The following is a 12,113-nucleotide window of genomic DNA, read 5'->3' on the forward strand; positions in this document are numbered from 1 at the left end:
GTTTGGATCAGGCATATCATTTTAGAATCAATTTTCTGTCTCAAAGTTGTCTGGCAAAAAAGGAATGCTCTAGTAAGAAGGCAGAGTATGCAGCAATAGACATTTGTTTCGGTCAGGCATAAAATTCTATAATCAATATTCAGTTTCATAGTCCGGAAATTAATTTTTCCATGGTTAATGGGATATGGTCAGTGGTTTTACGCTAAAGAAGAGGCCTGCAAAACAGTTTTGGGCACACTGCATTTTGGCTGAGATCTCAGCATATATTCTGCTGCAGTAACAGAATCTGGCATAACTGGGCAAATCAGCACATCCCTGCATGGCTCAATAGAATGAAGATCACTTGCAGAAATCCAAACTCGTAAAAGGCTGACTTAGCAGCCCCATTGACTTACGGGAAGGACAGGTCAGTATGAAAGATTACTTAAGGTTTGCAGACTTCGATGCAGTGCAAACTTTGCTGTGTTCATGGCAAGAGCCAGCTTTCACTTTCTACCAAGATTTCACTTTTTTCCAAGCTTCTCTTGGCTTCCTCTAAAAGTGAAAGATTTAACCAGCGGTTCAGTCAAAATCATCTGACTCAAATGCCAAACTCTGATGTACAGAAAACCAGTCTATGGCTGTGAAAGGAAGCGCAGCCAGGCAGAGTGCCATTTCTTTTAACATTGAGGTTCACACGATTCTACCAATATGCAAAGTGACTATTTTGGGGGCTGGTGAAAGACTCCAGTTTATAAGTACATTGTCAAGTACTTTCCGGTCAGAAATGAATGCTTTGAGAACAAAACATTTGAGTCCGTAATTACATGATAGGTGTGATTGAGAACCAATGTTTATGTTGAATGAAGGGCTTTAAAAGGACTGCCTTCTGGTGCTTCAATCAATTCTGAAGAAAAATAGAAGGTTATACAAGAAGATGTGAGCGATAATCTTTTTTTTGGTGAGAGTGAATCGGCTTACATTTATGCCTTGTAGAAGTGGTTATCATAATATTACAAAACACATGTTGGCTTTAATCATTTGACTGACTGTATTCTTTTGACTTTAATGAAATTTGGAAGTGAATCTTGTCATAGTTAAAGCTTTTTTCTTTAGATTTGGCTCACGTCATCATTAATTAAATTTTATTTATATTGTATTCATCTAATCTGTTTTCAATGAATTAACAATTGTATAAATTAAATAATGAAATACTTCTTTTTAAGTTAAAGGTTTCTTTTTATTTTCCACAGGAGTACTCCCTTCCCCAAACTACAGAATTTCCTAATTTCTTCTTCTTCCTTTCTTTCTCTGGCTCGCAGTCAAAGTTTGAGGATGGAAAATTAGTCCTGGTCCCCACAAGTAAGTGCTGGTATCCACCTCTTGCAACCATCAGCCCTAATTAAGCACCGCAAAGCCCTATTTTGCTTTCAGAAAGTGGTAGTCTGAGCGGCAAATAAAGAGTGCTGCGTTGTTTTTTAGTATCTCTGACGAAAGAACATGGCGCACAAGAAGACCCCCACCAACCATGAAGCATTCAAAAAAACCATAAACACACCATCAGCTCATCACGACGACCAAAATAAACGCCTTCCAGGAACGCATCAACAACAACGCACACAACAGTAAAGAACTCTTAGTGATCATCGGCGAACTGACCAACCCCATAGCGAACTCCACGGACATCCCCCCTCACAAGAACTCTGCAACAACTACTCCACCAACTTCCGCCACAAGATAGCAGACATCTACGACAGCTTCCCAACTCAGGACCATTTCAAACCCACCACCGTCATATCCACCACTGAAGCTCCTCCAAACCCCCACCACCTACTCAGCTGGGCCAACATCTCCAACGAAGAAACAATTAACAACATCATGAACTCCATCCACTCTGGCTCCCCCTCCCCTTCCAGCCCCTGCCCCCACCATATCTTCAACAAAGCAAGCAGCACAACTGCACCCAAACTCCAGCACATCATCAACCGTTCCTTCGAAACTGCCACTTTCCCAGAAATCTGGAAACACGCCGAAATCAAGCCCTTACTAGGGAAAACCACTGCAGACCCAGACGACCTCAAGAACTTCCAGACCATCTCTCTACTCCCCTTCCCAGCTAAAGTAGTTGAAAAAGCTGTCAACAGACAACTCACCAAACACATCGAACTCAACAACATCCTGGCCCCCCCACAGTCAGGTTTCCGGAGCAACCACAGCACCAAGACCGCCCTCCTCGCCGCCACAGACTACATTTGCACCCTCCTAGACCGGGGTGAGACTGCGGTTCTAGTCCTTCTCGACCCGTCCGCCGACTTCAACACCATCTCCCTCCGCACTCTACGGACTCGTCTCCATGAAGCCGGTATCTGCGACAAGGCACTAGAATGGATCACCTCCTTCCTCTCCGACAGGACCCAAAAAGTCTAACTCCCCCTTTCTACTCAGAGGCCACCAAGATCATCTGCAGCGTCCCACAAGGCTCCTCTCTGAGCCCCCACTCTCTTCAACCTCTACATAGCCCACCTAGCCACCATCACCAGACACCACGCACTCAACATCGTCTCACACGCCGACGACAGTCAGCTAATCATCTCCCTCACCAACGACCTGCACACAGTCAAAGCCAACTTCCACAAGGGAATGAAGGCAGTGGCCGCCTGGATGAAGGAGAGCTGCCTCAAGCTAAATACCAAAAAAACAGAAGTCCTAGTCATCAGCAACAGCCCCTCAGCCTGGGACATCTCCTGGTGGCTCACTGCACTCGGAAGCTCTCTGGCCCCCACCGACCACACCCGCAACCTCGGCTTCATCCTGGACTCAGCACTCCCGATGAACCGTCAAGTCAACGAAGTCTCTTCTGCCTGTTTCAACACCATGCCCATGCTCCAGAAGATCTTCAAATGGATCCCAACTGAATCCAATAGAACAGTCACCCAGGCCCTTGTCAGCAGCCACCTGGACTACGGCAACACACTCCCACCAGACAACTCCGCTCCGTCCCCTCACCGCCATCCCACACGTCCAGAAGGCCACAGCCGGAGGAAGATCCTTCTCCCACTACCCCGCCAAGACCTGGAACTCCCTTCCCATCCACCTCAGAAAATCTCCCACTCTATCGCAATTCAGAAAAGACCTCAAAACTTGGCTCTTCGTCTGATGCCCTCTGTTCATCGACGACTACTAGGTTACTGCGCCCCCTACCCCCTCCAGTGCCTTGAGCCCCTAGCGGGTGACTAGCCACGCATTACAAGTATAATGATTGATTGATTTATTGACTGTTTTGTTATAACAGGACCTCTATGGGTGAAAGTTGAGTCTTTAAGTCCACTGTTAGATACAACAGACGAGGTAGAAACTGAGGTAAAATTAGCAAAAGATAGAAAAAACTGGTAATACCAAAAGCAGAATGTTTTCAATTACTTCACATTAGTTATGTAGGCAGAGCATGCCTTGGAAGGCTTACAGACAGCAGCTGAAAATACCCAGAGGCAAAACTATTGTGGCAAAGATAACTCTTTTGCAAGGCTGAAATGTAAGCAGCAGTCAGAGAGTACATCAATAGAAAGCAGATACTAGGATATCAGATCAAAGAACAATGGACTGGAGATAGTGAGATTAAGTTGGGCATGCAAGTTGAGGGTCTGTGCACTGGCCAGGTCAGTGCATTAGATCACAACATCTTGCTACGTTAATCTTCCTTATTCCTCATTGTTGTGGTACCTGCTCAGCTCTAGCTTTTAGTAAAAGCCACTTCCGTTATCAATAACTCCCCAGCAAGACAAAAAAGGCAATATAAGTGAACAACCATAACATCCTTACCAAGTGAAGCAAACTGTCTATGAAGAGCCAGACGGGACTGTAGCCGTATCTTGAGCAGCTTCATGGTCATCTCCATGTAACTGGCGCTCAACGAGTTATCAGCTGCTAAAACTGGCTAAAAATGGCAGGCGGAAAAGAGGGGGGAAACAGGCAGTAAGAGAATCGCAAAAAACACTGCCACCACTGCCTTTCATGGAATATGTTTCATCACCCTCTGTGCAGTTGTATAGCTTCAATATATACCTTCACAGTACTTCAGACATACAGCTCTTACTGTTACTCATAGTCACCACCATCACATTCTGTTCCAGCATACACATGGGAAACAACTAGCACCAAACTGAAGCAATACAGTAATTCGAACAGTCAGACACATTGGCAGTAGATCAACAAATGACTGGCTCCGACTGTCCAGACGATAAAGTCACTTTAACCAACTTCAACAGGTAGCATGCATCTGACAGTTAGGGAAGATAGTTGAGGCATGCAAGGTGGGTATTTTCTACAAGGTATACTTCAGTATGAGGAGAACAGTCTCTACAGAGTACATTGTGGGATAACCTACTTACTGGGAGTATCTTAGCATGTTGATGTCTCCAAAACATGGAGTGTGTATTATACACAGGGCACAAGGCAAGGTTTGCCTATAGAGTCTCTGCAGCAAATAGGAAGAACACCTTACACAGGTAGGAAGTTCCACTGCAGGATACTGAAGGAATGTGTCTTACTACAGAGTAGGCTTCCTGTAGAACAATGTCTTTCGAAGTCAGGAGTTAAGGTGCTGCATACTTGAATGGGTTATATTCTGCAATCTCAGTGCTCCAAAACTTCCTAGCTGAGTGGGGAAGGTTAATAAAGGACCTGTATACGCAAGGGAAAGGTGTATCAGGTAGTAAGTGTTGAGAATGATGGAGAGGAGATTCTTGAATATCAGTGCAGAAAGCCTATTTGGTGTTCTCCGATGTCAGAGCATCAATGTGAGGTGTCAGAAGAAATGTAATGGAGAGAAAGTGTTCAAGGTAAAGCAGAGTGGGACAGCTGCCCACATGCGTGAAGAATATTCAAGTCTAAGGAAATCTACATTAGAAAAGGGTTTTCAAGCAGGTCAGTGTTGAGACTGTATAGTCTGGGAGGACATTCTTGGTTGTCAAATCTTCGATGCTGGAAACATGAGGGAAATTTTTAAGAATTATAGATTTCAGAGGAGCCACTTGAGATTAGAGGAGTGTTAAGATCCCTAACCAGGAGTTGTGTATCCTTGGTGCAATGAGTCAAAAAACTTACTACTTAAGAAGAGGATCTTGAATGTTAACTGGGAAAATCTACCTACCTGGGGTTGGTCTTTGGGAAAGTCCAGTCCTCCTAACTTCTGCACCCACAAGTATGGGTGTCCCACCTCTACTACATAGTCACTAAAGGAAACTATCCTGAAACGAAAAAAGAAATTGCAGGAGCTGAGCTGTACGTTAAGAAGAACATGAGTATCAGAGAAAAATGTAAACAGGACATTGGCAAGAGTTTACAAGGCAAAAGTACCTGGGCAACATTTTATATGTAAATTAAAACCGATTTCTCTGTAGTTCTAGCACTTGCTGGAATAATGTTACTTGAGATGGGGATGTCAAGGCTGCATGCAAGCAAGATGTGAGAAAGATGCCAGTGATATGATGAAAATTAGGGGAGAGATGCTTGGCCTCCGACAAATTATGCAATTTGAACTTCTGCAATTTCTTTCAATACCTTTCTTGATGATAATTTTCAATCTTTGGGTAATAGGCAGACAGGATAGAAAACTTACCCAACTTTATCAAACTGGTAGCGATTGGCAGGGTTTGGGGTTTTCTGGCCATGGTCCTTTGGATAAAGACAGGTGAGGAGGGTCTCTGGACACAACAAGTCTCTGAGGAAAGAGCAGTATGTGATCATCTTCAAGAATACTATTGCATCTAAATAAACTGTTTAGCGGTCAGTAAGCTGTCTTAGCACATTTTGAATATTTTAATATTTAAGTCTTCCATAAAAACGTCCGAACAGCACCACTCTGTGTATGCTACTGAAACTGTCCAAAACCTGAAACATATGAAATCCAATGCTTGCCACGTCTGCTTACAAAACTCAAGCGCCTTCCTCCCATATACATACTGCAATACTCACAACTGAGATCCTCACCTCTGACTAGGAATCCTAATAAGGCAGTGTCACTCCACATGGATTTGTGGTCTTGTCCACAGAACAAACTTTGGAAGGGGTACTACTGAAGGGGTACTACTGCAGGGGAAGAAAGTTATTACTTACCTGTAACTGCAGTTATCCATTATTGCAGTGGTTCCCAAAACTTTCCAACCCGCGGCTCCCTTGACCAATTGGTCATGGCTCCCCATTACATTACATTTATTTGGCAGGCGGGGGGTGGGCTACAGTGTGCACTGTAATTCTCATTCATCAGCCATCTAGCAAAGACTTTGTATAACAATGGCTAATGTAGCATCAGTTCACAGTGAAGGAAAAGAGAATACATTAAAATGCCAAATGCAATCCTGGCAGCTTGTTGTTTCTGTACACCATCAGACAATGAAAAAAGATGTGTGTAAATTCCTACTGCATACATTCTGGAATCAAAATTATATCAATTTGTTGCAGGGGTAAGCCTGAGAATCTATGATAATTTAAAGGCCTGACCAACTGTTAGTAACACAGGAATGTAGAAAAACATTTTAACACCAGCATGTTTCACTACTTCAAAAGAGAGTAAAATATCAGCAGTATTCCAGCAAAGCTGAGAGAATGCAATAATGAAAACAAAACTGAGTCACCTTGAGTGTGTAGGGCAGGGGTACCATTCGTCTGAAAAACTGCACTTTTTGTCTGGATGAGGTGGCTTACAAAAGTGGAAACACGGAAAAGTAGAACTAAAGCTGTCCTTCAGCAATACAAATGATGCAATTAAAGCTGCTGTTCCGAAGTCTGGAAATCTGTGCTGATACTGGCATCATGTGGCTATTATAGGAAATGCAGTTCATTGGAACGATCTGCAAAGGTTCATTGCTGCATGTGTGCAGCATTGATAGTTTTGCAGTGACCCCTGGCTGAGATTGGGGGCGCACTGGGGTACCACGGCGCACAGTTTGGGAACCACTGCATTATTGGTATCTTTCATAGATTCACATGCTTGAATCATTCCCCATTGTATAAGTGGGGGTCCTTCGGTACCTTGGCAAAGCAGTATGTAAAGCTATCATAGCCCATAATGGCACTAGGCCATCAGTTTAATAGCCTATCTATGTCCTTTAAAAAAGACCAAACAAACAATGACCAAACAGGTGCAGTCGCCCTCTAGAACGCTCCTAATAGAGGTAGAATCCCTCAGATTTTCGAGCACACATGAAAATAACATCCTTAGTCATAAGGGGAGCCTCTCAGGGGAGGAGGGTAGCTTCGCATGTGAATCTATGAAATAAACCAATACTGGATAACTGCAGTTACAGGTCAATAACTAATTTTCCTATCCAGTATTGGATCTTCCCTAGATTCACATGATTGAATCAGAATAGCAAGCAGTATTGTAGGAAAAGAAGTACCTTTAGAGGATGGTGGGTAAAAAAAGTACACTTTCATAATAAACCATACAACATAACAAAAATATAAATATTACCTAGTGGCGGTCGCCACCAATAGTTATAGCTAGGACCATGTTTTCATAGAAGCTTTTTCTGACTTGCCTATATCTTTGGTACCGTTTGACAAATCTTCACAAACGTTTCCCAAAAAAAGTGCACCGGCGATTCTTGTTGTGCACAAAGTTTCGGGGTGATCCGTCAAGTGGGGGCCGAGGGGAAAAAAAGGGGGTGGAGGTCCAAAAAGTTGCGTTTCTCATGTTAATTCCCGTAGGACCTTTAGACAGGACTACAGCCCGAACCACTGGACAGAATTACACAAAATTTGGCAGAAAGCTAGCTTTTGGTACGCAGATTTTGCTTTCTATTTGGTGTAAATCTGTTCAGTTGTGTCTGATATATTAAAGGAAATCCATATTTGTATAGCTGTGATCACTAAGCCTTCGCGAACAATGACTAGCACATGCGGGGAAATGCACAGCTCTGATTGGCCGCCAACACTTCAAACCAGGAAGTGCTGGCAGCCATCTTGGGACTTGGCTTGAGCCGAGTCCCACATAAAAAGTGTAATAAAAATAAATAAATGACAAGGGGCCAAGGTAGCGCTGGTGCTGGTGTCCCAGAGGTAATTCTTACCGCAAAATCACAACGAAGATGCAAATTCACAAGGGAAAAAAAAAAGCGTGGGCTCCCGCACTTGTTTTTTTTAATAAGCCCCCGGTTAGGCCAAGTCCCCAGGGCATTTTTTTGTTTTGTTTTTGTTTGTTCTTTTAACCCCTTTGCTGCCAGGCCTTTTCTCCCTTAGGTGGCAGGTCTTTTTTTGGCTATTTGGGGCAGGGCATGCTTAGGCCCTCATTACTTTTTGTCCACATAAGGGATTCTAGAGGTACCCAGACTTTGGGGGTTCCCCTGAAGGAGACCAAGAAATTAGCCAAAATACAGTGAAAATTTCGTTTTTTGTGCCTACCTGTGGATGATACCTCACTTGTGTGGGTAGGCCTAGTGCCCGTGACAGGAAATGCCCCAAAACACAACGTGGACACATCACATTTTTCCAAAGAAAACAGAGATGTTTTTTGCTAAGTACCTACCTGTGGATTTTGGCCTCTAGCTCAGCCGGCACCTAGGGAAACCTACCAAACCTATGCATTTTTGAAAACTAGACACCTATGGGAATCCAAGATGGGATGACTTGTGGGGCTCTCACCAGCTTCTGTTACCCAGAATCCTTTGCAAACCTCAGAATTTGGCTAAAAAACACTTTTCCACACATTTCGGTGACAGAAAGTTCTGGAATCTGAGAGGAGACACAAATTTCCTTTTACCCAGCGTTCCCCCAAGTCTCCTGATAAAAATGGTACCTCACTAGTGTGGGTAGGCCTTGTGCTCGCAACAGGAAATGCCCCAAAACACAACGTGGACACATCAAAATTATCAAATACAAAACTACCTGTTTTTGCAGGGGGCACCCGCGTTTTTGGTCCTGGGCTCAGCAGCCATCTGGGGAAACCTACCAAACCCAGACATTTCTGAAAACTAGACACCCAAGGGAGTCCAGGGAGGTGTGACTTGCGTGGATCCCCCAATATTTTCTTACCCAGAATCCTCAGCAAACCTCAAATTTAGCTAAAAAAAACAAACAAAAAAAAAAACATTTTTCCCACATTTCTGTGTGGGATCACCGCACCGGGACAAATTTCCTACCAACCAACGTTTTCCTCAGTCTCCCGGTAAAAATTATACCTCACTTGTGTAGGTGGGCCAAGTGCTTATGACAGGGAAGAGCCAAAAACATGTTGAAATTGAGGGGGAACCAAAGTGTGTCCAAAAGGGCAGTTTGAAAAAAAACATTTGCAGCAGAATTCTTATCGGTATAGATGAGACAATGCTGGGTGGTAGGAATTTTGTGGATTACTGCAGATTCCGGAATGTTCCAAAAAGGTAGGAAAAATGTGTACTTTCCAGCAAAGTTGCAGGTTTGCAGGACATTGTGGGTAAGAAACTGGTGCGGGGTGCATGTGAAGCAAACTACCCTGGAATCAACCAGATGTTTAGTTTTCAGATGTGTCTAGGTCTTGTAGATTTTTCTACATGGCAGTGTTGCAAAGTAAAAAAAAAGTGCAGCCCCCACCATTCCAAGGGGGACGATTTTGAGAGTTACCAAGCTCTCATGGCCCAAATGTAAAACAAAAACCAAAAATACTCAAATGTCCTCTTGCTTGCCATGGGATAAGATGTTTTAGTGTGCGGGGGAGAGCTCAAACCAGGCCCATACTGGTTGGTAGCCACCACCCCACTATTTTCTTTTATTTATTTTTATTCCCTGGCATCTAATAGACTTTTTGTCCCCCTGGGGTGTAGATCAGGGGTAATTGCCCAATCTGCCCACTGGTGGGCAGAACAACTTTGGCCCCATTTATTTGGGGTGGGGAGTATGGCCAGACCCCCAACCTCTTATTTTGAAAAATAAATCTTCCCTGGTCTCTGGTGGGCTTTCTGCCCCCTCGGGGGCAGATGGGCCTTCCGAAAATAGGCCAATCTGCCCCCAAGTAGGGCAGTTATGGCCAACAGTAATGTGTCCCCATGGGGAGAGACCCTGGCCCAAGGGGCTGCCCCACCCAAACAAAACACACACACACACCAATCCATGGTGTCTAGAGGTTTCTGCCCCCTTTGGGGGCAGATTGGCCCAACAAAAATAGGCCGATCTGCCCCCAAGGGGGGCAAAGATGGCCTAAATACAATTTGCCCCCCAGGAAAATGACCCTTGGCTAAGGGGGTCGTACCTCATACATAAAAACAAAGTAAAAAATAAATAAATATATATATCCCTGGTGCCTAGAGTTTTCTGCCCCCACTGGGGAGTGGCCCTTGCCAAAGAGGCTGCTCCCCTTAAGCGTTAGTATAAAAAAATAAATAAATAAATCCCTGGTGTCTTGTGGCTTCTGCCCCCCCTGGGGGCAGAAATGGCCTAAAAATTAATTTGCCCCCAGGAAGTGGCCCTTACCCAGGGGGCCTCTCCCTCTATACGCAAGTATGAATAAAATAAATAATCCCTGGTGTCTAGTGGTTTCTGCACCCCCTGGGGGCAGATCAGCCTAATTATATTATGCCGATATTCCCCTGGGTGGGGGGTGGGGGGGGGGGGGGGGGGTCGTCAGAAATGGCCTAAAAATAACTTTGCCCTCCAGGAGCGACCCTTGCCTAAGGGGTCGCTCCCCAAACCTAAAAGAAATTAAAAAAAACAACAAAAAAAACGATCCCTGGTGTCTAGTGGTTTTCTGGCCCCTCTGGGGGCAGATCAGCCTAATAATATTAGGCCGATCGGCCCACGGGGGGGGGCAGAAATGGCCTAGAAATAACTTTCCCCCCTGGGGAGCAGCCCTTGCCCAAGAGGCCGCTCCTCTTGTTGTAATACCCAAAAATAAAAAATCCCTGGTGTCTAGTGGGCATTTCTGCTGCCCGATCGCATCCCACCCCACCTTCCGGTCGGAAGAGAAAAGCAAAAGCATTTCTCTTCCGGGATCTTGCTGGAAGCAAGCTTCCAGCACGATCCGAGGCGATTTGCGCGCTGACGTCATCAGATGTCACTGGGGAGTGGGGGGTCTGGGTGAAAGGGGAAGCGATTCCCCTTTCATCCCTAATGGAGGGGTGTGGGTGGGGGGGCCCACAGGGGAGCCCTAGCACTTCCCCCGTGGGACTGGTGCAGGACGAGCTGGTCTCGTCCCAGGCACACGGCAACCGTGTGCCTGGAGGAGACCAGCTTGCCTGGGACATGGGAGGGGTTAATTAGGGGGGCCTTGTGGCCTGCGCCCCAGGGACCACCACCTCCCCTGGGCTTTTAACTAATATGGTGCGGGAGGATGTGCGCCGCTCCCCGCAGCCCCAGGGACGACCACCTCCTCGCAAAGGGCACTGAAAGAATTGGAGGGAGTTGGACTGGGACAACCACCTCCCCACATAGTAAAAAATGTAAAAGCGGTCTGTTTTGGACCCCTCCCCCCAAGCCCTGGGGATCACCACCTCCCTGGAATAGTTTCCACATTGCAGGAGCAGCCAGTGAGTCGTCCTCCCGCATCCCCACAGGGCTAACTCCTATGTCCCCCGGAACACAGGTGTTTGCTTTTGCTAGGTGGGACCTGACCACTCCCACCAAGCAAATGCAAACATAACTCCGCTTTCTGACAGCGGGATCTGTCAAATAGTTTCCACTGTCAGAAAACAGATTTTTCATCTGTCTTCCCTGCACACAGATGTGTGCAGGGAAGACAGATAAAAACATTGCTCCAGCAAACAGGGAGCTGCTATAAAAAGCAGCTGCTTGCTTGCTGGAGTAATGCCGGCTCACGCAGGAGCCGGCTGGGACCGCAAGGGGAGGCCTTGAGGCTACCCATGAAGACCCAGATAGCCCATAAAGGGCGCAAAATGAAAATATATATTTAAAAAAAAAAAAAAGTGACCTAATGTTCAAGGTCTTAGACCCTCACACTGGAAGTTGGGGGTTCTACTCCAGGCGTGTGTGTGATGATTTCCCTCGTTTTTTTTGTTTTTTAATTTCAAATGCTCATACTGAAAGGCGATCTCACTCTTTTTAATTGACAAATACATTTTTCTTTGCTATATGTCCGGAAAAATCTCATTTTAAGTAGATCATCCATCAAAGCTTAAAGAACTCTTTCTCTCCCTTTCTTTCTCTTTCAG

The 12,113-nt window shown here is 45.3% G+C and overlaps 1 protein-coding gene across 2 annotated transcripts in view; it reads right to left on the reverse strand.

The window, feature by feature from the left end:
- The window catches only part of THOC5 (THO complex subunit 5), a 224,071-nt gene that overhangs the window by 69,090 nt on the left and 142,868 nt on the right, over positions 1–12,113 (reverse strand). For both annotated transcript variants that reach the window (XM_069214584.1, XM_069214583.1), the window contains exons 13-15: positions 5,597–5,698; positions 5,129–5,225; positions 3,799–3,913 (exon numbers count right to left, since the gene is read on the reverse strand). In XM_069214584.1, coding sequence (XP_069070685.1) covers positions 3,799–3,913; positions 5,129–5,225; positions 5,597–5,698 — 314 coding nt within the window. The remainder of the gene's footprint in view (positions 1–3,798; positions 3,914–5,128; positions 5,226–5,596; positions 5,699–12,113) is intronic.

The sequence above is a fragment of the Pleurodeles waltl genome, chromosome 11, assembly GCF_031143425.1.
Source record: "Pleurodeles waltl isolate 20211129_DDA chromosome 11, aPleWal1.hap1.20221129, whole genome shotgun sequence".
NCBI lineage: Eukaryota > Metazoa > Chordata > Amphibia > Caudata > Salamandridae > Pleurodeles > Pleurodeles waltl.